This window comes from Aspergillus pseudonomiae (assembly GCF_009193645.1).
Source record: "Aspergillus pseudonomiae strain CBS 119388 unplaced genomic scaffold BDV37scaffold_136, whole genome shotgun sequence".
Lineage (NCBI taxonomy): Eukaryota > Fungi > Ascomycota > Eurotiomycetes > Eurotiales > Aspergillaceae > Aspergillus > Aspergillus pseudonomiae.
In genome coordinates this window covers 1-25,441 of record NW_022476128.1, presented here as the reverse complement: position 1 = coordinate 25,441, position 25,441 = coordinate 1, and the positions used below count along the sequence as shown (strand labels likewise).

At 49.7% G+C, this 25,441-nt stretch overlaps 10 protein-coding genes across 10 annotated transcripts; 5 read left to right on the top strand and 5 right to left on the bottom strand.

Annotated features, from left to right (window-relative positions):
- Positions 1–38: 38 nt before the first annotated feature.
- On the bottom strand, positions 39–1,553 carry BDV37DRAFT_264592 (Rtr1/RPAP2 family protein phosphatase). Its single transcript, XM_032083686.1, has one exon. It carries the CDS (start codon positions 1,294–1,296, stop codon positions 322–324), a length of 975 nt encoding a protein of 324 aa, XP_031935239.1. The 5' UTR covers positions 1,297–1,553; the 3' UTR covers positions 39–321.
- Positions 1,554–1,644: 91 nt separating this feature from the next.
- BDV37DRAFT_264590 (SH3 domain protein) lies at positions 1,645–6,415 on the top strand. The gene is made up of 4 exons (XM_032083685.1): positions 1,645–1,835; positions 1,943–3,849; positions 3,915–4,010; positions 4,072–6,415. The coding sequence occupies exons 2-4, from the start codon at positions 2,124–2,126 to the stop codon at positions 5,910–5,912; spliced, it is 3,663 nt and encodes a 1,220-aa protein (XP_031935238.1). The 5' UTR covers positions 1,645–1,835; positions 1,943–2,123; the 3' UTR covers positions 5,913–6,415.
- Positions 6,416–6,447: 32 nt separating this feature from the next.
- Positions 6,448–8,314, top strand: cwc25 (U2-type spliceosomal complex subunit CWC25). Its single transcript, XM_032083684.1, has 2 exons — positions 6,448–6,609; positions 6,718–8,314. The coding sequence occupies exons 1-2, from the start codon at positions 6,584–6,586 to the stop codon at positions 7,949–7,951; spliced, it is 1,260 nt and encodes a 419-aa protein (XP_031935237.1). The 5' UTR covers positions 6,448–6,583; the 3' UTR covers positions 7,952–8,314.
- A 193-nt stretch (positions 8,315–8,507) lies between these two features.
- On the bottom strand, positions 8,508–11,154 carry BDV37DRAFT_43784 (putative AP-2 adaptor complex subunit beta). The gene is made up of 5 exons (XM_032090653.1): positions 10,733–11,154; positions 10,582–10,657; positions 10,158–10,522; positions 9,680–10,108; positions 8,508–9,630 (listed from the first exon to the last, which is right to left on the bottom strand). The coding sequence occupies exons 1-5, from the start codon at positions 10,978–10,980 to the stop codon at positions 8,598–8,600; spliced, it is 2,151 nt and encodes a 716-aa protein (XP_031935236.1). The 5' UTR covers positions 10,981–11,154; the 3' UTR covers positions 8,508–8,597.
- A 640-nt stretch (positions 11,155–11,794) lies between these two features.
- On the top strand, positions 11,795–12,730 carry BDV37DRAFT_43772 (uncharacterized protein). The gene is made up of 3 exons (XM_032090652.1): positions 11,795–12,051; positions 12,118–12,464; positions 12,550–12,730. Exons 1-3 carry the CDS (start codon positions 11,911–11,913, stop codon positions 12,623–12,625), a joined length of 564 nt encoding a protein of 187 aa, XP_031935235.1. The 5' UTR covers positions 11,795–11,910; the 3' UTR covers positions 12,626–12,730.
- On the bottom strand, positions 12,708–14,942 carry bna5-1 (kynureninase). Its single transcript, XM_032083683.1, has 4 exons — positions 14,674–14,942; positions 14,260–14,606; positions 13,707–14,190; positions 12,708–13,655 (listed from the first exon to the last, which is right to left on the bottom strand). The coding sequence occupies exons 1-4, from the start codon at positions 14,861–14,863 to the stop codon at positions 13,213–13,215; spliced, it is 1,464 nt and encodes a 487-aa protein (XP_031935234.1). The 5' UTR covers positions 14,864–14,942; the 3' UTR covers positions 12,708–13,212.
- Positions 14,943–16,743: 1,801 nt separating this feature from the next.
- Positions 16,744–17,597, bottom strand: BDV37DRAFT_43697 (uncharacterized protein). Its single transcript, XM_032090651.1, has one exon. The coding sequence runs from the start codon at positions 17,465–17,467 to the stop codon at positions 17,006–17,008; it is 462 nt and encodes a 153-aa protein (XP_031935233.1). The 5' UTR covers positions 17,468–17,597; the 3' UTR covers positions 16,744–17,005.
- A 1,332-nt stretch (positions 17,598–18,929) lies between these two features.
- On the top strand, positions 18,930–21,169 carry BDV37DRAFT_288985 (putative C6 transcription factor; the record flags this gene model as incomplete). Its single annotated transcript, XM_032088369.1, has 6 exons — positions 18,930–19,061; positions 19,203–19,793; positions 19,863–20,014; positions 20,080–20,259; positions 20,317–20,676; positions 20,737–21,169. 6 exons carry the CDS (start codon positions 18,930–18,932, stop codon positions 21,167–21,169), a joined length of 1,848 nt encoding a protein of 615 aa, XP_031935232.1.
- Positions 21,170–22,230: 1,061 nt separating this feature from the next.
- On the top strand, positions 22,231–24,739 carry BDV37DRAFT_43684 (putative eukaryotic translation initiation factor 3 subunit EifCl). Its single transcript, XM_032090650.1, has 2 exons — positions 22,231–23,037; positions 23,174–24,739. Exons 1-2 carry the CDS (start codon positions 22,729–22,731, stop codon positions 24,293–24,295), a joined length of 1,431 nt encoding a protein of 476 aa, XP_031935231.1. The 5' UTR covers positions 22,231–22,728; the 3' UTR covers positions 24,296–24,739.
- A 263-nt stretch (positions 24,740–25,002) lies between these two features.
- On the bottom strand, positions 25,003–25,374 carry BDV37DRAFT_288983 (HesB/IscA family protein; the record flags this gene model as incomplete). Its single annotated transcript, XM_032088368.1, has 1 exon — positions 25,003–25,374. A coding segment is annotated over one exon (372 nt), but the record flags the coding sequence as incomplete, so codon positions are not given.
- Positions 25,375–25,441: the final 67 nt, after the last annotated feature.

Below are 25,441 nucleotides of genomic sequence, written 5' to 3'. Positions count from 1 at the left end.
CTACTGTGTAGGAGGTCCCGCAAAGTTCGCAGTATTAGTAATTCCAGTATAGACGCGGCATATCCCCAAATCCGCGTTAACTGGTCAGAACCTTCTAAGTCGATGAAGCTTGTTCGTTGCTCTAACATTGTCTGGCTCTTGACCATATAGAAATAACGAGGATCATGGCAAGAAACGCTAGTGTCTTCATTAAAACAGTGTATTCCATTTGCCTAGTAGTATATCTAGTTGACAGCTTGGGTATCATCAACTTTGCGAACGCTCGATCTGTATAAGTCACAATTTTAATGGTATATGATAGAGAACGCTCCCTTTCCCCACCTAAAATTCTTGAGGCATGTAGCCTTCAATAGATCCTCCTTTGTCGTCTCCTGGACGCATCTCTGGTGCTGTGACGTGTTCATACGCTAAATCATCATTCTCTTGGATCCGGACATCTACTCGCCCGGCCCGTAATGCCGGGTTTGCATCCCCGCGTTCCAAAGCGAGCTCATGGGAGTGAGCAGCATCACGAACAGAGAGTTTGGACATGTCACCTGCTAGGTTGCTCGAACCTGGCGTGGTGCTCATATGCAAATTGTCCAATTGACCAGTAACTTCCCCTACCGTCGCAGAGCTTTTCGCCTTACCTTTCCCTCCTGGCGCCATTGCTCTCCCTTCCTCAAGCAAGAGAAGATTCTTGCCCCGGGCGTCATCGGCACGCCTTTCCCATACTGGCTCCTCGGCTAACTGTACCCGTATATACAAAGCTCTTTCAGCGCACTCATCCGAACACCACATCTCAAGCTTCTCACGAGGAACTATGTTCATATCCCGTCCCCGACCACCGGGACCACTCCCTTTGGCACCCCACGTTATGCGATAAGTCCCACGAGAGTCGTCCTTACGGTGCTCGCGAGGGCATAGACCGTATCCACAGAGACCCTCAATATTCCGCTCTTGGATCAAATTATCGTAGTCTGTTGGCTGGAAGGGTATCAAAGCTGATTTGAAAGCCTGGGCATCTTCAGGTGACGGGGAAGCAGGATCCGCAGAAGGCGAGGACGGAAACGTGACGAGTTCGAGAATGCGATCCAAAATAAGAGATTCGGTATCTTTTTGAGCCTGAATACGGTGCGCATGATGTAAAGCTATGGCGAGGTGACGTGGATCAGTGTTTGGCTTGTTCGTGGGCTGTCCTTTTTGCTGGCGCGATATATTGGACTTGGGCGCACGGCGCATGCTGGACGAAGCCTGGGTGGAAGCAGCATGAGCCGAAGGAAGGGAGGTCTTCAAATTGGACCGACTGGCGGACATTTTGCAAAGTAATTCTGTCAGTGGTGTGGAGGGAAAGCAAAATGGTTGGACATGAGAGGGTTGTGAAAGTGAGGTGGTGCTTCCGGGTCGGGAGGCAAACCCCAGATTCAAATCCAACCCATGACGACGGATGCCACTCCCTTAGTAGGATGAATTAAAACCCCCTTAATGGAAATGAGATCGTTTTGAATGGTAAATTGATCCAAGAAATTGTGCCAGATGAGACATAATCTGACCGCCATGTGAGCGACCATAAGAATTCTTTACCCCTCCACATACCTAATCTCCAAATCATCAACACTTGGGCAGTTAGTGAGTCGTGGTGTGGCAGGTCTTTGAATATTATTAGCTGCTGATCGCCCCGTGGTGGAGCAACTTGTCCCGCCAAAAGGTGACGACGGTTGTCTGTGTTCCTTACACCTCCGTGTCTCCTCGTTCCCCTTCACTTTCCTCTTTCATGTCCCCATCCCTTTGTTTCTTCCCCTCCTTGGCATTTGTCCTGAAGTTATATCCCGCAGGAATTGATATCTTCAGCTTCAGTAAGTGATCTTCATTGAACCATAACCTTTTGGAGGGCATTGCCAGCCCCAGGTTATGCTGTGACGTACGTCAACCAGGCTGACATATTTTGGTTGGTATTAACTAGTTTCCTTTAATCTCCTATTCCCCGTGAAGCACCTCTACATATGCCCCTTTGCATGAAGGTTGCATAAGTTGGTGCTTCACTAAATACAAATATTGAGTGTCGGTCTGGTTAATGCTCATCTGCCGAACCTTTAGTATTTACATATTGTCCCTCATCTCTGCGATAGGCCCCGGCTTGCCAAATGTCCAACCCACCATTCACGGCCAAAGCGGTCTTCGAGTATTCGTCGAGCCACGAGGATGACCTGACATTTTCAATCGGCCAAATTATCACTGTCACCGCGGAGGAAGATGCAGAGTGGTACTATGGCGAATACACAAACGAGTCGGGTAGCAAGGTAGAAGGCATCTTCCCAAAGAATTTTGTGGAAAAGTATGAGCCCCCCGCTCCTCCGCGACCGACGCGCCCAAGTAGGCCAAAGAAGGAAGCCGATGTCGCCCCTCCGCCTGCGCCTGTTGCAGTCGAGAGTCCGGCTGAGAGTCATCCCGCGCCGGAGCCAGAAGTAGAGGAGGCCCCTGTCGATGTGCCAAGGAGTATCCCAAACCCTCCCCAATCGCCTCCTCCTCCTTCAGAACCTTCGCCTAGTGAGGTTGCGCCCCCGCCGAAGCCGGCGCCTGCTCCAGCTTACCAGCCATCTTCCCCCGAAGCGAAAGAGCCGGCTCCAAAAGCTTCGCCGAAGCCTCCGCCACCTGCCGTTGCTGAGAAACCTGCCTCGTCCTCATTCAGAGATCGTATCGCAGCATTTAATAAACCAGCAGCGCCTCCGATTGCACCTTTCAAGCCGGGGGGTTGGAGCTCCGGGGGCTCTAATACGTTTATCAAGAAACCGTTTGTTGCCCCACCACCTAGCAAGAATGCCTATGTACCCCCACCAAGGGAGGCTCCTCCCAAGGTCTACAAAAGAGAAGAGGATCCAGACGTCCAGGAAAGCGTTCCGCGTGAGCCGCCCGTTTCTGAAAGTCGACCTGCGCCGAGTGAAACGACTGAGAATAAGGAGGAAGACCAGCCTAAGCCGACATCTCTGAAGGAGCGGATAGCTCTTCTGCAGAAGCAACAAATGGAGCAAGCTGCACGCCATGCTGAAGCTGCCCAGAAGAAAGAAAAGCCGAAGAAGCCCCCTCCGAAGAAGCGCGCAGAGTCATATGAGGGAGCCGCACCAGCAGAGGAACCGAGTGCCGAGAGACCAGGCTTGATGGAATCTGGGCGTGATCTCAGTGTTGATACTGTTAAGCCCGATACTTTACCTGTGCCACAACCACCTATGTCTCCGCCACCTGTACGCGAGCCGGCGAGTGACGCCAACGACGCTGACGACTCCGCTGCCGCTGATATTGAAGATGCGGAGGAGACTTCTACAAGCAAAGAAGATTACGACGAGCGTGCCCGTGCTGAATCTCGTCATGTGGCTCAACCACAGGAACAGAAGGGAGAAGAAAGTGAGAAGGACAGGCGCGATGGAAATGAAGAGGAGGAGGAGGAAGAGGAAGAAGAAGAAGAAGAAGAAGAGATCGACCCTGAGGTCAAACGCAAGATGGAACTTCGCGAAAGGATGGCAAAAATGAGTGGTGGAATGGGCATGATGGGCTTTTTTGGCCCTCCCGGCGGTATGCCTCTTCCTGGCGCGGCCCCTCGTAAGCCAAAGGCGACCACGGAACCCGAGAGAAGAGATAGAGACGCAGAGCCGACTTCGCCAGCTGCTGCACCTCCAGTTCCTGTTATGGCTCTTCCAGGAATGAATACCACCAGACCGGCTGCACCTCCAACTGTAGAAAAAGAGGAAGAAGGGGCTCCTACTACTCCTTTAGCCGAACAGCATCCTGCAGAAGAAGTTCCTGACGTTGAGGAGGTTGTTCCAGAAGAACCTCCTCGTCCTGTCTCCTCAGGCAGGGCACCACCTGCACCTAAAGGTATGAAGACCGGTTTCCTATCTCATGTTGTATGACCCCCAAGACTCACAAAGCATGTCATGTAGAGCGTACTGCACCTCCTCTTCCGCCTCTGGAAACACGGCCTGTTCCTCCTCCTATTCCACAGGGTCAGCCCCTGTCACCTCCCCCGGTGCCTGAACGTAAGTTTAAATCTCTTATCCTATCTAGGTTACTTCGCCCATACTAATCTTCCTTGAACAGCCCGTCCAGTTCCTCCTCCTACGAAGAGCTCCACATCTGGCGACCCGGGCGAGGAGTCGGATGATGAGCTTTCCGTCCATGCTCAAAACTTGTCTTTGAATGCTGCGGCAACCGATAGGTCTGCCTCTCCTCTATCGGTGCCAGCGCCTCCAATTCCTGATCATGTTGACTCGCGTCGTTTGTCGACGTACGATATCACGTCCCCGAAATCACCAACGTTTTCTTCAGAGAAGAGACTCAGCCGCCAGCCCCCACCCATCCCGACAAATCCTCCCATCCCGTCGCAAACACGGCCACCGCCTCCACCTCCGGGTGATCTCCGTCGCAGATCAACCGCTGATAGCCGTGTCAGCGCAGCCTCCCAGCCTCGCCAAGCTGGAGAAGAAGTAGAAGGCGAGGTCACGGAGTATGATGGTGACTATGATACAGACATTGCGTCTGGAGCAAAGTTCAAAGATGCATTGAAAGCTCATGGGCGTGATTCAAGCATTGACGAAGGCACCATAAACGATGACCATTCTCTCCAATCACCGCGAAGTCCCCATGAGGCCCGTCTTCCACCACCGCCTCCACCGTCCGCACCCAGAGCAGTCCCGCCACCACCCCCTGTTCAGCCCCCCCGAAGCGCTGGGAGAGCTTCCATGGAGTCTCCCAGAGGACCGCCTCCACCTCCGCCCCCGCCCCACAGGGAGCTGTCTTATGGCGATGACGATGAGTACGATCCTTACCGTTACTCCGCGCCCCAACATGGCTTGCCTTCCCCGAGAGCACCACCCGCACCTACCGAGCGACGATCGGTAGTGCCACCCATTGCCCAGCCAGAAAATGTTGGAGACGATTCGGACGAGTTGTATGAAGCATCTCCAGTACAATCACCGCCTCTGCCTCCCGTTCCTACGTCACCTGAAACGCGTAGCTCAATGGCGCCTCCACAACCTCCCAGCATGCCTCCCCTTAGCGCTGCCCCTCAACCTCCGCCCACATCACGGAGCAATCGTGCATCCTTGGATGTTTCGAGAGGCCCGTCCAACCTGCGGAGATCTATGGACGTAAGCCGTCCCTCTGTCGATCAGGGCTACATTGCCATGGATGTTGATTTGGCCCAACACACGCTATGGTGGGCGCAACCAAATAATCCTCCTCCTGCCTTCCAAAACAGGAAAGATGTTCTATTCGAATTCGAAGATTCCGGTCCTGCAAATCGTAGCGGAAGCACCACTATTACCAAAGAAGTCTATATTCTATTCATCGACTACTCTCAAACTATAATTACCGTGAACTTCGATGCCCGGAATCCTTCCGATGCGACTCTGCAGCAACGCCATGAAGCTCCCCCTCTCCAGCCTCGCCAGGACCAGCTCGAAAATGCACATCTTCAAATTGGGACCCGCATCGCCACTGCTGTGAATGGCATCCAGAATACAACTGTTGCAGATGGCACTCCATTCGGCTTAGTTCAGCACCTCCTCAGTCCCCTCACAGATGCCCTACACCCTGTCGGCACACGTGCCTACGGTGCCTTAGTTTATTCCAATTTAGCCAATGCGTCCGTGCAGCAGAATGATGAAATTCGTGCCGGTGATATTGTCAGCTTCCGTAACACACGCTTCCAAGGCCACCGCGGTACCATGCATCAGAAATATAGTGCCGAGGTCGGCAAGCCTGACCATGTCGGCATCGTTGTTGACTGGGACGGCACCAAGAAGAAGATCCGTGCATGGGAACAGGGTAGGGAAAGCAAGAAAGTCAAGGTGGAAAGCTTCAAACTCAATGATTTGCGCAGTGGAGAGTGCAAGGTCTGGCGGGTAATGCCTCGCAACTGGGTTGGCTGGGGCAAATGAAGTCGGACAGTAGTAGACTGGGAGTGCAGCTAGCTTCAGCAATGACTAGCTGATGAATAATGCATGGTATAGTATGGGTTGGACGGCATTATGTTTGTTCATCATTTCGTCTCCCTTCGCAATTCCTTCAGGGAACCATGTGGAAACCCAACTGTTTGAAGAGAAGATGAGTAAATGATTTGATTCTGGTATATGCTAATTTCACATGGTACATGAACTGCAGTCATATCTACCAGTAGGATGACTTGCATGACGCTAGCCTTCGTGTTCTTATCGGCTCTTTGTATGTATGTATTGATGTTAATCACTGTGTTTGAACATGTGCATCATGCGTCCCCCTAACTTGTAGTATTCAATGATATACATTGTTATTTCCTTTTTCATGATATTTACTCCAGCGAGGATTGGGGCTTTTTGAATTAAAACAGCAATGTCCTTCTTCTTAATGTTTTTCTGCTTTTGACTATAGACCCTCCAGTATTCACTTGGATAAAACTAGATATATGTAGCCTCAGGCACCAAAGCAACAACATCGGCCCGGTGGCAACGCCATCCTTCCCATTCGGGAAGCTCTTCCATCATCTTTAAAGAAAGCGTTTCAATCCACCCACCAATTTGAATCCACCTCCCACCATTCCTCAAACCGCAGCTCGCCTGCAACACAAGTCAAAATGGGTGGCGATCTCAATCTCAAGAAGTAAGAAAACACTCCCCCGCCTACCAACACATTGCCAATACGCTACAACCAAATCCCAATTCTAAAGCCAAGCTACCCCAACCCGAAAACTAACACACAAAAATATAGATCATGGCACCCCTCGCTCCTGCGCAACCAAGAGCGCGTATGGTCAGAGGAAAAACGCGCCCTCGAAGAACGCAAGAAAGTCGAGCAACTCCGCCGTGAGCGCGATGAGGAGCGCCAGATCCAGGAGCTCCAGCGACTGCAAGAAGACTCGGGCAAGCCGCGGCAGCATAATCGGGTCGACTGGATGTACCAGGCGCCGTCGAGTGCGACGGGTCATTACTCTGAGGAGATGGAAGGGTATTTACTCGGCAAGAGGCGCATTGATGGGATTCTGTTGAAGAATGATGATAGCAAGAAATTGGAGAAGGGGGCAGATTTGATGGGTGCGCCTGCTGCTGCGCAGCCGGTTGTTGGGACGGGGAATCCGAGGGATATGATGACAAAGGTTATGGCGGATCCGTTGATGGAGATTCGGAAGAGGGAGCAGGCGGCGTATGAGAATGCGGTTAAGGAGGCGGCTGCGAGAGGGAAAGTAATTGCTAGGGGCGAGAAGGAGAAGGAGAGGGAGAGAGATCGTGGACATAGGAGGAGTCGGAGGTATAGCGACGAGGAAGGGGATTCTCGGCGTCATCGTCATCGCTCGCATCGGCATCGGTCTAGGTCTCCTGCTTCACCCGAGCGGTCGTCACATCGGAGACACAGAGACGAAAGAGATGGTCGAGACCGCAGGGATCGGGACCGTGATCGCAGAGATAGGGATGATAGGGATCATCGCTCGAGCAGACGCGGAGAACGTGATGAGAGGCATGATCGGTCTTCTCGCAGAGATTCGCTACATGACAGATCTCCTTCTCCTCGGGCCGATCATCGTCATTCCGATAGGCGTCGCACAGATGGCAGGAACGGTGACTATTCCAGAGACCATGATCGTCGCGATAGGCCCTATCGTCACTACGACAGAGACAGGAGAGACAACAGAGGCCCCAGAGACTCGTACCCCCGCGACCGTCCCAATGACGCCGGGGCTGGAGACACGAACAAAGCAAAAGAACTTGAAGAAGAGCGCAAGCGCAAGCTGGCAGAGATGCTGTCCAATGCAGATGAAGTGGAAGACACTCGTCGCCAACGGATTGCCGATGTTACAGCTATGGAAGAGAAGCAACGTGAGGAAGACGAGAAGCAGCGCTCGGAAAAGGGTCGGTTTGTCGCAGGTCTCCATCGTCAGCTCCAGGAAGATAATCTGGATGACCGAATCAAGCGTAGTCGTGGTGGGCTTTCTCGGATGGAGGACTGATGCCGCGTTTTCTCTATCTTGTCTCCCGGGAGTGCTGAGGGTCGCATATTCCGTATTTTGCATCCAGCGTTCTTGACGGTCCTTTCTGGCGTTGTTGTTCACGGTTGTTCGTTGCTCCATTTCATAAGATATTCTCCCATGCGTTGCGTTCATTGTGATGTTTTCAGTGGACAATATGATATCCCTTTAAGATGATAATAAACTAGGATCACTATTCTGCTGGGTAGTTTACAATTTTTCGCCGGACGCTATTCCTACTTTTACTCATTAAATCACAGCAGGAGCAGTCAAATAGAAATGAACCATTTAGTTAGTATATCCACAACCATCTTCGACATTCGAAGTACGGAGTATAGAGACAGGAATTATAACACCCACATCAAGCGGACCAGCACAGTCGTCATACTACTAGCGGTGTTTCCCTCGGAACCTGCTGACTATCCAGTTTAGAGTGGCCTAAGTAATCAAAACACCAGATATCCAGTGCTACTTTCCCTGACTATTCCTCATATAATTTATCTTACATATGGCACGAACAGTGAAGAAGGCACGATGATTAAAGAGGTATCACAAATCCGCGTTTGACATCGCTAGAGTAGAAAAGAAGAGAAAAGTCTAATCAGAAACAGAATTTAAGTATACTACATTACAACAATAACAACTCTCCCGTAGCCGCTCCACCAGCCAGCTGGGGCTGATACACCTGTTGCTGATTTTGGCTGACAATATACTGCGTCTGCGGCGCACCACCGCCTCCAATACCATCTCCGCGACCACCTAGATCCAGCGCTGCCATCTGCTGGGTACCGACGCTGTTGAAGTAGGAATCGGCAGCATTCACAGCCGCGTTCATGTCGCCTGGTGCCGGGGCTGCACCGTTTGCCGCTGAGGTAGGCGTAACGGGGCCAGCGGAGGACGGGCTAACTGGGTATTGCCAGGCATTGCTTCCGTCGTCGTTGCGGGGTTTCTGCAAGGCAGGGCTGTATTGGAGTCGCCGTGTACGTGCGGAGCGGAAGACTTGCTGGACGGGTTTTAGGTAGACAGTTGCGAGAGTACCGACGTTCAGGCAGAGCTCTTCTAGGGTTCGAGAGTCCAGCTTCTCGCTTTCTGCGCTGATCGGGGGCTTCTGGCCCATGACGACCTGTCGTGCGGTTGCAGGGTCTGTCGATAGGAGACGCCAGTACATGTAGCCTCTGTCTCGGAGGTCGGGGTCGTCTGTTTCCTCGGTACACCATTTCAATACTTGAGGCACCAACTGTTGGCCCTTCGTCGGGCGTTGAATAAAGAATTTAACAGTAGCCGTCAATAAGGCGAGTTGTACCTCAACCGTTTCGTCATGGAAAGTGGCTAGGTAGTCTTGTAGAAGCCCGTCTGAGTTTTCGATGCGGTCGGCATACTGTCCGATGATCCAGATAATAGCTGCCTTTGCTTCCGGTTCGTCCAGTTCATCTATGTTCTGAATGATACGGCTGATGATGCTTTCATACTGATTGGGGTACTTGCGGAAAATGTTGCGAATGACGACAGTCGCCTCCTGGACAATGTATGGGATTTTAGCATTGACCAGTTCGAGAAGAGTATCAATGCATTCCTTCGCGGCAGACTCGATTTTAATCGCCAATTTTCCGATGGCGCGTACAGCTTTACGGACGAAATGAACATCGATTTCAGTCGCGTACCTAGACACTTCTTAGTTAAGTGTTTGAGCGTGGTGGGGCCAGAACTTACTCTCTCAGCTCTGCCAACACAACCGAGATGTTTTCCTTCGTCGTCAACATGAATATTAATTCCAGCTTAGTCACTTTGACATAGATTGGATCGTTGTAGTTGCAGAAGAAAACCCGAATATCGTTTCGTAGAACTTCGGGCCTCTTCTGCAGTATCAAAATGGCATTTCGAAGCGCCAGGTACTGTACTTCTGGTGGTTTGGATAGTAGGGTGACAAGAGGAGGTGATAGCTTCTTGGCGAGGGAAGTGACATGTCTCTCATCAGCAATATAGTTCATGAGATACAGAATGACACGGATGGAAGTAAGAACAACTGCAGAGTTGGAATGGGACAGGCGAGGGGCTACTCGCTCTGCCAATAACAGTGCCTCCGCCGAATCCTGAGGGACATATGACATTAGGGCTTCAAGGATGTAGGTTTGGCCCCACCTGGAAAGCGTTAGGAGCATGAGCAAATTCGTGATGTAGAGATACGTACTCAGAGCAGTCAGGCAGGATCGAGACCAGTTTCGATGCGCTTGTGTAGTCAATAGTCAGGGAGATGGTCTCACTCCGACCCCAGATATCTGTCAGAGACGCAAGCACACTGGATACGACCGTTGGGTTTTCGTCTTTCAACATGTGGTTCAACCTGTCAATCAGGTCGGAGCTCTCAACCATTTTCCTATCATGCTCATAGAGCTTTGCGACACAGAAAGCGGATGTCTTGCGGACATATGGATCCATATCACCCATTAAACGCTTGACAGGTTGAACCGTCGCCTCGACAAACTCCCGCACGTGGACGTATGAGATAGTCCGTAATGCCAGCGCTCGCACAAGCGGATTTGTATCTTCCATATCCTATAACACACCGGTTAAGCTAACTTCGCTGTAAATTTGAGAAATATATGGGCCCGTACGTTAACGAGAATAGGCAGTGCCTTCAAGGCAATGTCGGGTTTCATTCGCGAATAGTTGACCAAGAAAAGAAAGCACCTGCAACCGAATGCAACAGAAAGTATTAGCGATCGTTATTCATCACAGCATGTGTCGGCCTTTGTTCCAACATACATCTTCTTGATTTCCAAGCTTGGCAGGTTCATACAATCGATAATATCCGGAAACAGTGCCACCATGTCGTTATTGCTCATAGTCATGTTTGCGACAATCTTCTTGAGGGCGATCTTTTTCGCGGAGTAGTTCTTGTCCTTCTTGCCGCCGCTATGGAGTTCTTGTCGCAGCTCCGCGACTTTACCCTGTGAAGACCGGGAAGATGGTAAGCCATGTTGCGTCGCATAAGGAATCACAGTAAGAAACATAGGGCAGATTTAAGTCCGACGAATGTTGGATAATGAGTGTGGCCGGGGGAAGTTGCAGAACATGAGGAAATGATACATGATAAACCACAGTCTGTGCCACAGAAGCCACGGAATTGTACGAGGGGACTGTGGTCCAGTCAAAAGACTAGACCAAACCATATTCGAAGGTGGTTCGACCGATATGAGGGGATGAGGGGACAATGATAAGCCAGTGGTTTGATAGCCGCCGATCGATACGGTCTAAACCCCAACGACGCAGCAGCAAAAACCAAGACAAACGTACCCTAGCGAACAGCTTTGCATCTCCTCCACCGGAGCTCATGATGGCGTTTCAGTTGGTACACGAGGGACTCCTCCCTGTTCCGTTGGATGAAGCGGGTTTTCTGGTGTAGATTGGTTCTTTGCGAATATCAAAATCGCATACGATATCGCAGGGGACGAATATGGGGACGATCGCGTAGCTAGAATAGCTTCGTAGAAATTCTTAGCTGATCTGTTGCTCCGATACCTCCATGCCCTTTTCTCTTGTCTGGTAGACTTCAGTGGATTGCCAATGCGGCACGGGGCAACATCCAAGGGGTCGTCTGTGTGCCGGATCTGGTTTAATGTGGTAAAACTTGACTGCTTCCCAGTCCCAAGAGCAGGCTAAAAGGAGAAGAAAGCATTTAACGGGGGGGTGAAACCGTTCCACGATAGTTCGTTCTTTAGCAGGCGAGACTCAGGAGTGGATCGGCTGCCGCCAACTCCGCGCGCTTGTGGAGAAATTCCATTTACTGTGTCGGATCATCATCATCACCACTACTCAACTTCCTTCCTCCGCTCCGACAAGTCTTCTCGCTTGCTGTCTTGCCGCAACTCACCTCATACCTTGAATGAATTCTCTATAATATATTCTCCGTTGCCGCAGCTTCTGCCAACCTCCGATCTATTATGGCTACTGAACCACTCAACCCCGTCCCTCCACCGTACTGGGCCGTGGCCTTGAACTCCCCTGCGCCGCAACCTTCCAAGGCAGCATCCCGCATTCCTGACCCTCCAGGCTTCTCCAGCAGCAAGGCAGGAGGAAAGAACGTATGCCATTGCAGTTCACGCCACCTCCTTCAAGGTGAAACATGCTAACCTAGCCGCGACTCACAGCGCAAGGAACAATCCACATCCACCGCCGCATCCAAATCCGAGGAAACCGATACGCTGAAGCTGAAGAAAGCATGGGAGATTGCTATGGCACCCTCGAAACAGATCCCCATGAATGCGATCATGATGTACATGTCCGGAAACAGCCTTCAGATCTTCAGTATTATGATGGTCTTCATGCTCTTCAAGGGACCAATCCAGGGCTTGATCAACACGAACACGGTCTTCGCTAAATTCGACACGGAATCCACACGGGGAAAGCTACTTGGAGTGAAGGCTGTTTATGTTTTGATGCAATTCGTGCTACTGGCATTGGGGGTGTGGAAGGTTAATGCGATGGGTCTTCTACCGTATGTTGCTGCTATTTCTTTTCCAATCACTGCGTTCTTGTCAATTATCTACCCTACGGAAAGCTAACATGGTTTCTTGAAACAGAACTACAAGGTCAGACTGGTTAGCTTGGGAGTCTGAACGGCAACCTCTAGAGAGAGCTTATTTTGCCTTAAGTTGATAGGTGATAAAAAACGACTGAAGAAAGTTAGATGAAAGCACTTCTATGTGATGCAATTCGAGATATATTATAATATGTTGGAACACATATACAACCATCATATCCGCTGAGGAATGGCTAAATCGTAGCTCTCATATAGTGGCACTTTAGTCTGTATTATGCAATAACAGCCTTGGATGCTTGTCTTATTCGCCCGATATTGGATCACTGGAACTGTTTCGAGATCTACTGAAACTCTAGCCCAAGCCAGCTGGAAATTTCCAGAACTGTTCTGCCAAAGAAAGATTTCACCAGCGGCAAGGGGTAGTCTGCACCAGCTCCTTCACCTCAGAGATAGGGCAAAAGAGCATGAAGCAAGCTAGAACGTGGCAATGTCCTTCTCAGGTTGTAAGCCTGCAAGGGTGGGATGTCAGCATGGTCTGATTCTAGAACTTTTCATTGCAGGCAGTCAAAGCAAGGTAAACGTAGTCATAATCGTGGTCTCCGAGGCTGATTTGGCATATTTATCCAAACACCATAGCTCCCATCCAATATATGTCCAAGAATTGCAGGTCAGAAACATTAAATCATCCTCATATTCAAAACGTTTACTTTCGAGCTCTTACTGCCTTTTGGCAAGCATCGAAGAAGATCTGGCAGAACTGCCACACGTCCGCATAGGTGTTATACAGAGGCGCAGGCGCAACCCGAATGACATCCGGCTTTCTCTCATCGATCACTACTCCATTCTCCTTCAGAACTTCTACGACGCTGTCTAGAAGGCCTGGGCCTAAGCGCAGACTTAGCTGTGCACCTCGCTCGGCCGGGTTTGAGGGTGTAATGATAGAGAATGGTTTGTCCTCGGGGGCAGCATCGAGAGGATATTTCAAAAGGAGATGTTCTAAGTAACCCGTGAGGTCCAAAGACTTTTGACGGATCTCAGCCATTGACGTGCGATTGAATATCTCGAGGGACGCCACCACTGCGTTCATATCCAAGACAGATGGGTTCGATAATTGGAACCCAGCTGCGCCTGGTTGAGGCACGAACCCTGCAAGCCAAGTCAGTTAAGAACAAGTTAGCGAATACAAGCAGTCCATACTATTTTCCATTCGGAACCGTGTTTTCTTGTTGTCACCCCACCAGCCGGACAAGCGCGGACGAAAAGGCTCATCCTTGGAACCAACCTTGGTCATGTCTACTCGTCCATGGTTCTCATGGACGAACAGTCCAGCCATTCCGCCCGGTCCACTGTTGAGATACTTGTAGTTGCACCAGGCCGCGAAGTCCACGTTCCAGTCGTGCAATTTCAAATCGACATTGCCTGCAGCATGGGCACAGTCCCAACCGATTATGATACCCTTGGAATGGGCATGGGCCGTGATCTTCTCGATATCGAAATACTGTCCAGTATAGAATTGTATACCGGAGAGAAGTATAAGGGCTGTACTCGAGGCATGTTCATCGATCACCTGCAGGATTTTCTCAGTGTCTAGGATTGGACGATCGAGGTTTTCCGGTTCGATAAGGATCATAGCGTCCTTCGGGTCGAGATTATGGTGCTGAATCTGAGATTCCACAGCATACTGATTCGGGATGGTATTAGCACTATTCTCTGTGATATTGTTAGGTGGTAGTGAAGGAGAGGAACTTACGTGGTCACTTGGAAATGCTTTGCCCTCGATAATGATCTTATACTTCTCTTTAGTTGGTTGGTAGAAGCTCGCCATCAGAAAATGCAAGTTCGCAGTTAGCGTGCCCATTACCGCCACCTCACTTTCGAGCGCTCCCACAATGGGGGCCATAAGCTTTGCTCCGGCTTCATCGACATCGACGAACGGGGGAAGCAGCTGGTCATCATGCGGTGTAAAGTGGCCAGTAACGCCTTTAATGGCCCAGGTCCGTAAATAGTGCTCGAGGTATTTCCGGGTGTTCCGAGGCTGAAGACCCAGGGAATTTCCGCAGAGATAAATACTTCTGGGGTCGGAGGAGTCCTCAATATCTATGTTGAGATAACAATTGGTCAGCGACATGGAACCACTGGTGGGGGTTGGGGAAAGAGGACATACTCTCGTTAACATTCAGAGTCTTCCGCTCCAGGTCATTCTTCGATGGAATGATGAATTCGTCTCGGAAATGACGGAGAGGGTCTTGTGCGTCGAGAGACTCGGCGTACTCTCGCGTGAAAGCTCTGATATCATCTTTATAGGGAAGTGGGGGGCCTTTTTTGATCTCTTGAACGTGTAGTCGGGATCCCATGTTGTGCTGGAAAGGGACGACCGGGATGAAGTATATAATATATGGCGAGTTTTTCAGGAACCAAAGAATAAGACGCCCAATGCAATAAGTACTACGAGTAAATGAAGTGAGATATATTCAAGTTGGTACCACAATCAAGCTCAACCCCGCGATGCATTTCGAATTGACCCACCAGAATCGAATCTCTTGTCGGATTGGCTCAATATCTCCGTCCTTCCCTGGGGTAGCACTAGTACTACTCTGGCTCCTCTACGAGTGACCTGATAGGCACAGGACACTATCAAGCACTAGTTGCTGAATTCGAGGCTTCTTATCTCAGGTGCCATACTTAGTTAATGCATAATAACATTCGTTCAACTTTGAGTCCGGTTACTCTGTCAATGGCAATACCTTCAAACCAATCAAAGGCGATCACCAATAATGCCACAGGACCTCTCATCCATGATCTAGCCGTCCGTTGTACTTCTATATTGGCCGTGGCCCTCTAGTTCTATTCAGAAATATAGACCGGATAGTTGTGTACAGGGACAAAAGGGTTCCCCTACTGTTTCTCGCCTTTCTCGACAGGGGAGAGCACCCTCCGCATGGCTAGAGCTATAGCCTTTTTGGGTTTCCAGGAAGCTGTTTACGTATATACCTCAATCGTAGTAACTCTTATCCTGGATTTGTGACGATAGAGTATCTCTAAATGTGTCTTAATTACCTCGAACTTACTCAAGGGCACGTCTTGTAGGCAAACCGAGCGTACCAACTCGAATAATCTACGAAAAGGATTACATGTCCCCTCAGAATGCGAGTGAATACAAAAAAACCCGCAGGAAAAGGGCTCTTCACCAAATACTAAGGCATAGTCAGGAAAGGCAGTGAGTGGGCTGAATTCAATCGATAGGTGTGGGACCTGTCAGTGAAACTGAATTTTCCATGTATTTCAATTCAAAGCCTTTGTCGTTTGCATTTCCTCTAAGCATCTGACTTAGGGCTAATCTCCTCGGTAGTAAGCAAACCGCCTATAGATTAGATGTAACCCTCCTCGCTTAGATAGTTATTAGACATAGAACAAGGGTTGCAAGTCTAAAAAAGACATTGGCAACATTGGAAAGAAGAACAAAAGGGGGGGAACTAAATTAAATTTAGTTCAACAGTCTTTCGAGATACTCGGTGCAATTCCCTCGGCCTCTTTGCAGTAATGAGATAGACTAAACAAAGAGAGCGCAAAGGATGATTTTATTAATTTAACTTAGACCGTGTAAAACAGGGGCACAAACAAGAAATAAAATTTTTTACGTCCCAAAGGACTCCGAACAATCCCCTCAACAAAATATTGGCAGGCATTAAGGGTCTGTCTCCCTGTCATAGTAGAAATCCATTAAGCTCACTACCACATTGGAATGACGCAGAGCTTCAAGCTTGTGAAGATCCACTTCCACGCCCACAATAACATCCTCCTTTACCGCTCCGAGTTTGCTCTTTCAAACCCCTTTTATTGCAGACCTCGGTCCTTGCATATCTAAGTCTTTGTCTGAGCTGCATATGCATCGGCTTAACCAAACTAGTACTACCTGCAGTGTCTCCCAGAATGCGCGGGATCGAGGTGACACTTCTCACCGACTAGAGTCTGGCATCATGCTGCTTACTGTGTAGAAGCAGATCGTAGCTCAGTGGGTCCCTGCAGTTTCGTGCTCGACTTGGCTGTGACCGCAGATGACCAGTCGACGATCAAGTACCAGGCTTACATTATATGCTGCCCATGACTTTCGAACTACTCCGTAGTGGTCGTAACACTCTATGGATAGAAGGACCTGAGAACAACAATGCAGGGACTGGGATTATTCTTATCATAGTAACATTTTATAGTGAGCTTCTGGCCAATGCCGAGTAAACGGAGGTCATGTGATGCCGATGGATCTCTTCTCTTTTCGGTAAGGTATTCATGCAGAAGGTGCGGGAATCTTGTGACCTAAAGCAGGATAACCTACGAGTATACATCATTACATACATACGGCGATGATAGCACAGAATGATGAACATTGAAGCATGGGAGGAGAATTAAAATGAAGTGGGACGGAAAAGGCCCCAAGTAGTAGTTACGGTTCAAAGTACTCCGTACGTACCGATTCGCCGGGCGGTTGCCACTAAGCTACCTTAGTAGTTGTTGTCGGTGGTCTGGCTGGGCCCTTTGTTTCTTTGCCATGCTGCCAACCACGAGAATCGCGAAGAGATATTAGGTTGAGGCTCTATGGCGAATGATATCGCGTGGTCTGCTAGCACCACATAGTTAATAGGCTCTCGCGTGATGCCCAGCGTTGGACCCAGGTTTCGGATCGCCGGCTGGCTGAGCTTGTTCGCCACTTTTATGTCACTCGTGGATCGGTGGCCCCTGGTTTGACGTCTCCAGGCTAGGTTCAGGATGTCCAAGAGGAAAACTCTGACGTAGCCAGCCCTGCAAATTCCTATGCGGAGATTGAAAATACTTACAGCAACTAATCCGGATAGGACATGACAATTGCGGCGGAAATTCATCGAGAAAGTTCGCCTCCCGATTCCAGCAGTGCAGATCGGCTGGGCTGATGTAAGATCGACATCGAGATGGCAAAGCTCAAGCATACTGAGCTGGTAAGACTATGAAATGACTGAATCTTAACGTCGGGATTTGCGTGGGTAGGACAAAGGAGAGATAGGAGTCTGGCAAACTCTCATTGTTAGAGGATCGTCCATTCGGTGATCTTTTCCGCCTATTGTATTGGCTATAGTTTTCAATTAGACTGGGGGCGTTCTCATGGACTCGTCCTATCATAATGCTCCTTGCTTGGTTGCCAGTCAGGTGCCGGTTGTCCCAAACCTGTTGAGTCCGTTGTTTGCTGGGTTTAGTTGCACATATTATACAAGCATTTGGCAATCGGTCGCTTGTACGCTCCATTCCCGGATACGCGTGTCCCCAATAGAGGCACGCCAGCGGGAGATCCAAAGTAGCGTGAGGTACGTATGCGCAACAATACAAAGGGCCAAACTAGTCGCCCATCCCGAGTGATCAAGTCATAATTACATAGGTTAGGTACTCCGATACACTGAAATGACGCCACCCGAATCGAGTGCACCCATCTACCGGGTACCTCCTTGGTGATTCTGGAGACGGAGTTTGAAGGATTCTCGATGTCAAGGCCAAGAATGAAGGAGGACCGGTTGACAAGTACCCACTTCATGCCCCCCCTGTCCAATAGACCAGGCATAGGACTTACTGCCCCAACGGGCTGCATGTGCATCGTCGGAAGCCGTGGTTCGGAACTTCCTATAGAATGCATAGGAAGAGAGGTTCTTTGTAAGATTGTTGATCAGGAACCTCAAGTCTCGGCAGAATCCCGTGATGAGCAAGCTCAAGTCTTTCTGCCCACGAGTCAGTGCCTAAGCCCACAGGAACCAGTTTTCATATCTGCGTGCATCCAAGCGTCAGTCAGCTTGGTACCATGGGTCTTAGTCACGGTTCCAGACTGCCTGACAACAGCTGTATCGAGGCATTGCTGCAGCCATTTTAGAGTAAGAAAAGGGGCCTGTTTCACATACAACTATTTCTAAATCAATCGTCTTTACCTTGGGGGCTTTTTTCCCCCGGTCACCATTTCCCCTGCAGAGGGACACTTTGGGTCATTCGCAATCGATGTTTCTTATTGTAATATGCACCTGAACCCCTTCCCATCGAATCTGAGCCCTTAGGTACGGGAGACGCAGGCTCATAGCAATCACCGACCGCTAGGGATATCACAACCGCCGTAACGAGACATGGCTGCTATGCGAAGCGCCCAAAAATCACAACGACATCTCGGAAGTTGTTGAACCACTGTGAAATGAGCTAAGGCTAGAGCTGGTGGGGTCTTCTTAAAGCCATAATAACTTTGATGTTGCCCAACTCTGCGATCGTTCCTGCTGGGTCAAAAATCTAAAATAAGGCTGCCGTCCTTTTCGATTCTTCCGATATCTCTTTAGCTGGACACGCCGCAGAATAGGCAGACTGGAAATTATACATTAGCAATGATCTTCCCCTTCACCTGGGAGAGTAAATGTGCGGCTTAAGATGACTTCAGAGGACCATCTTCCAGCGCTCGCTCCAGGGCCTCGCGGCCCCGTCAACAAACAACCATTCACTCTCATGAAGCCGAGGAAAAATTCCACGGCCTGCCTGCCGTGTAAGCAAGCGAAACGGAAGGTAAGACGATCTTGAACCTCCACCCCTGCATTCAAGAATGAGAACAATGCCCCAGATCAACCAATTTAGGGAAAAGATCCTATTCTTCATTTCTGTTTGTCTCAACAGACATCCCACTGACGTCTCTTCTCCACATGGCAGTGCACCGGACGCCCCGCACCTTGTAAAGCCTGTCAGAACACAGACGCTGAATGCGTTTTCGATGAGACGCTCGACCTCAGGCGTAAGGTCGCTGCTAGACGCACTCTTGGCGAGCTGGAATACTATCGAGGCTTGTTGTATTCCTTGCTAGAGTCACTCCGCTCTTCGGATAAAGACAAAGTCAATCATATCTTGGAGACTATACGCGGCAGCGCTCTGTTATCCAATGTTGCCAATGTTGTGGATGCCCCAGCCGACTTGAGTGACGCGAGTTCCGATAACGCCAAACCCCTAGCAAACACAGATGATGCCATAGCTCAACAGGAACGTTTGGCCGCTGATGCCCACTCTCGAATAACCCTAGAGAAACTTTGCGACATCCCCGTATTCCAAGTGCCGGTCAAGCCTTGGACAACCGTTACCGACGACGGTCATCTCGTTTCGCATTTGATCTCCTTATACTTCACATGGGATCATCCATTGTCGCAAATCGTTGATCAGACAGTGTTTTTGAGACATATGAGGGAGGGAAATAAGAATACGGAATTCTGCACCCCTTTCCTTGTAAATAGCATGTTAGCAATTGCAAGTGTATGTATGGTGCTTCTGCACGGTCTTTTCTTGTTGACCTGATTAGCGGTCTATTCTAACTTTGATAAGACATATTCTGATTTTCCTGAAGTTTTTGCTATCCCCGGAGATGTGGCCTCTAAAGGTGCATGTTTCTTTAATGAGGCAGAGCTCTTATGGAAAGCGGAAGAAGGTCGTCCATCATTGGCCAACATCCAGGCTCTTGCTCTGATGAGCCATGTGTATGTGTGATCCGCGTTTTCCTATGTCATTCATATGCAGTGGCGGCCCAACTGACAATTTGAAGGCTGAAATTGAAAGGAAAGCATGACGTTAGCTGGCTGTTGTTAAGGCAAGCCGTGCAGCTTGGACAAGATATCGGGCTTTTTCAGGCCCCGAGGACGGGGCACCGCAAATGGAGAGACGCGTCTATTGATCTGCGATCTGCTGGAGCAGCGACTGCTTGGGGACTATTTATTCTCAATTCGTACAGTATTTAAGTGACCCGAGCGTATTCCTTGAGTTGGCTGACCGTTCTCTTCAGACAAATGTCCATGGAATGTCGGAAAACCGCTAACCTAAAACCACCAATCTTCGAGCCTCCTGGGAGAGACAATGTCAGTGACGACATTGTATGGATCCCATATCCTCGTTCCAACCATATTGAATACGAGAAGAAGCCTGCCTTACTCCGTGAGATCATGATCCAAACGGTGGGCTTCACGGAACTTGTCGTCAACATGCAAGATTTGCTTTTTGATGGGGCATTCGATATGAATATTGGCGACCTATCTAGGGCGATAAGTGCTGTGTACACTCGCCTAGAGACGTGGCTGAGAGGCCTGCCCGGCCCACTGAAAATTGACAAGGAGACTGTACAAGTTCCGCAAGTATTGAGTCTGCAGTAAGAGCAAAGTGTCCATCTGGCTAATCGATTGCTAAATATTGACTGTAACTGTTGTAGTATCAGATACCATCATGCCATCATCCTGCTCTTCGAATTTTTAGTGAACCACGAGGACTTTGTCCCTATGTTGCTTCCGTCTGATGTTAACCACGCTCGGTTGATCCGACTTCAGTCAGCGAAGCAGATCGCTGACTATCTTCTCCTATACCATGAAGCATATGGGCTTAGACATGTTCCCGGCCAGATGCTAGAGCCTGCCAATGCAAGCTCCCTTATCTTACTCACTGCTTTGGACGAGTGTGAAGATGATTTCAAAGAGGAATTCGTTGAATTGTGTCGGTTTCTAGTGGCCTTCAGCAAGAGATTCTCCCTCGCTAGAGATATGCTCGCGAATATAGAATCTACAGCCAAGTCCATGGGGATCAAACTCCCCCCCGAAGCCGGTACAGTGCTCGACCACAGGAATTTGGAATCTTCCCAGTGGTTATAAGTCGGGCTTTCATGGTATGTATATCAACTCCGGAGCATGACAATCAGCCAGCGGCTTACTTGGCGACTATGTACAGAATGTGGGATTGCTTCTTGCGACACCAAGAGAAAGCGTATAGCACGAGGGAGCGGTGAAGCGAGCTAGTACGTCGGTCGAACAAGGTGCGTATGTATATACACTATGCAGAAGCATCTTGTGCGAATTAGCATTCCATTTCGACCATCCTGATGCGATACATAAGGCTCGGTGGTTCTCCATTATAGTTGACTACCTATAAGTGGTGGCAACTATCTCTGTTTGAGAGAGAAGGGAGATCAGACAGTAAGGGGACATATTTCTTTCATAAGATTGGAAACTGTTGGCAGGCTTCTCTTTAGTGTACTTCTTTTGTTGCCATGTGTATTGTTGAAATTGAAATGAAAAGTGTTCGGGCGAAGAAAAGGGAGGGATACGAAGAGAGAAGAGAGGGACAAGTTGGAGAAGAGAGGAGAGCCTCGTCACGGGTCTATGAGACTAGATGGAGAAGATTTCGGCTGGATGAGTTTTCCGGGACCACACCATTGGACAACTATACTCCATACCTTTACTCCAGAGTATTCATGATCTCCAATGCGGAGGGTAGCCCTTGTTGTCTTTTGTAGGTAAGGGCTTGACTAAGTTGCTTGCTAATTGACCTTAGTATTGAACCAACGCTCTTCTAACCTAATCCATGGCATCGCCAATCGCATGCTGACCAGCCTACGACTGCATCTTACCTTACCACATTACAACAATCCTATCAGGCGATCAACAGCATGTTTGTTGTCGTTACGTTGCCGTTTCTGGGCCTGCACGAAGGTCGAAACCAAACCGTCCAGCAGTATTTTATAAGCACTTAGTTGCCTCCTTACAGCCCCGAGTTTATCTCCTTTTTTTGGTATCATTGACCGATTATCATGCGGACGACAAGCTGTTGGCTAGAGCGTTTAAGATACAGTGGCCAAAAACCAGGCTCACTTTGGGGTTTATTAGTTTATTATCTAGGACAAAATTGGTTTCCGAGGAAAGCCCCTAGGAAGCCTGGCATAACTACCAAAAATTAACTCAATATCATCATAACTAGCCACCCAAAAGAAAAAACGAGATAGAGAGTTTCTCAGAATAACTATAGACTGTCAGAGTATGACGCGAGAGTTTATACGCAGGATTTGTGTTTCTTTTTTCACTAATTTCTTTTCCAATCTATCCATAAGTTCATGAGAATATCGCGAGGCTTGTATGGCTGTTAATTGCAGGTTCAGGGCTTTCAAAGTTTCTATACGTCGTGACGCTGTTGGTCTCCATAATGGACGAGCAGTTCATAGATGACTCATCAGCTCCGTTATGCGCAGATAAGATAAGCACAAATCGGGGCCAAGCGAAAACCCTCAAAATTCAACTGCCGCCGAAACAATCGAAATCCCACACGCCGACGCCGAGCAGTTACCGCCAAACGACGTGCCCTCTCCCTCTCGCCCTACCCTCAGTCGACCGTTTGCTGGATCATCCCCGTTCTCTCCGCAGACTTTTTACCTGTCAACATGTCGTACGAAGAGCGCGCCAATGCGCACCCTAACCTGGGCGACGAGTCCGATGTTGAGGAGGAAGCACTCGTCAACGATTACCGCGAGCAGGTCAACTTCGACGATGGCATGAGCGAACTGGACCGAACCACATCCCTTGGAGCTGGATCTCAGACGCAAGATCTCCAGGCACAGCTCGCCGCTGCTGCGACCCCGCTTGAATACCAGGCCACACTGGAGACCAAGTTTGCAAGCTATGACAACTACTGCAGCCTTTTCCACTACATCCTCAACTCGGATGGCCCTGTTGAACTGGAGGTCCCTTCTGTATGTACTCGCTCGCTAGCTTGACATCCTTGGGTGTTACATGTGCTCTGCGTTCTGCATATCCCGTGCCCCCACCCACTGTGTGCGCCAAGCCCGTTCTTATACAGTTTGCTAACGACTATCTTCCTTCCAACAGTACTACTGGGCTTGGGATGTGATCGATGAATTTATCTACCAGTTCGAATCGTTCTGCCGTTACCGCAACCGTGTCGCTCGTAGCGGCTCTAACGAGGAAGAGGCCCAGCTTTTGCGTGAGAACCCAAACACCTGGGGTTGCTACTCCGTGCTCAACGTTCTTTACTCCCTTATCCAGAGGTCCCAGATCAATGAGCAATTGGCTGCTATCAAACGTGGAGAGGACCCCATGGCATTCGCCGGGGAGTATGGCTCTCGTCCCCTGTACAAGATGCTCGGATACTTCTCGATCATCGGACTTCTGCGTGTCCACTGCTTGCTGGGTGACTTCAGCCTTGCCCTCAAGACCCTTGACGACATCGAAATGAACAAGAAGGCTATGTTCGCTCGTGTCATGGCAGCTCACTTCACCACCTATTACTATGTGGGTTTCTCCTACATGATGATGCGCCGTTACGGTGATGCCATCCGCATGTTCAGCCACATCCTGGTCTACGTCTCCCGGACCAAGAACTTCCAGAAGGGTGGCAACAGCTACGACGCTATTGCCAAGAAGAACGACCAGATGTATGCTCTCATTGCCATCTGTGTTGCCCTCCACCCCACCCGTCTCGACGACACCATCCACTCCGCTCTCCGCGAGAAGTACGGCGAGCAGCTCCACCGTCTCCAGCACGGTGGCCCCGAGGCCCTCCCCCTGTTTGAGGAGCTCTTCCGTTCCGCTTGCCCCAAGTTCATCAGCCCCACTCCCCCCGACTTCGACAACCCATCTGTCAACGTCGACCCCGTCGATCACCACACGGCTATCTTCATGGATGAGGTCAAGAACACGCTGTACAACCCTACCATCCGTTCTTACCTGAAGCTGTACACCACGATGGACCTGCAGAAGCTGGCCGGCTTCCTGGAAGTCGAGCCCGAGAAGCTCCGCTCCTGGCTGTTGGTGAACAAGCAGCGCAGCCGTCAGGTCCGCTGGGTGGAGGGCGGTTTGCTGGAGGGTGAGCCCGTCGCCGCCAACGACCTGGACTACGCTCTGGAGAACGACCTGATCCACGTCAGCGAGACCAAGGCCGGCCGTCGCCTGGTGGACTGGTACCTCCGGAACCTCGCCCGTGTCTACTAAAGCGTCTGATCCCTTGTCAAGGAAACAGGCGGCAACGCACTCAAATATTGAGATACGTGCTATGTTCCCAACTGCGCACATACAGAGGTACCCTTCGATAACGCAGGGCCCCTCCGACCAAACCGCAGATAGGAGAGGAGATAAAAAAGAGAGGCAGAACCCGGGGAAGTAGGCGTGAAAGGACCAACGGTTGTGAAGAAGTGCAGTGGGGAAGTTAAAATCCATCCCATAATCTCACCTCTCAGTCCCCAGCAATATCATGAATTATCTTTTGTTTCCTTTGTTTTACCCTTTCCCTTTTTTTATTTTTTCTTTCGTTGTTCATGTTTTCATCAGGGTTGCAACCTTGGACTCTACTCTGATTACGGGTTTGGGATGGTTACAAAAGTCTCGAGGCTTGTTTGGGGCGTATTCGATGCTTAACTATACTTGGTTTGCTTACTGTTCATGTTCGACATGTTTGATCTGTGCATAACATAGCATGCACAACAACACGCTAGATAGCAGAGGACAAATGTGGTAGGAATTCGCATGATGAAATAGATGATGACAATTTTCCAATTCACTCTAGACCTCACCAACACCATTGAAAAGAGGAAAGAAAGAGCAGAGAAGTCAGGAGAAGGGGAAGGGGGGTATAGTAAAGATTACTCTATCTCCAGATGCAAAAGTATAATATACAAATACAAGATCTCATCGCCCCCCTTTCAATCAGTCACATCAAAACTAGTCCCACAGCCACAGTTACTCGTCGCCCGGGGATTATCAACAATCTTAAACTGACTGCCGATCAGCTCCATAGTGTAGTCCACTGTACTTCCGTACAGGAGCTCCAAAGACGGCTCGTCCATGACTACCTTGGCCTGGCCGGCGGCCTCAGCCGATCCTTCCTCAGGGGAGTATTCTGCTTCGAAGACGGTGTCTTCTTCCAGGTCGATCTTGGAAGCGGCCTCCAGGGACATCATATACTGGAACCCATGGCATCCTCCGCTGGTAACAGTGATACGGAGATGGTGGTATGGGTTCTCTTCTTTAAGGACAGATGGAGACGATGTGGGATCGGTGACTTCGCGGAGACGCTAGAAAATCCAATTAGCATCATATGCAATCCTCCCAGACAATTCAAAGCGACAGAGGGGTAAAAAA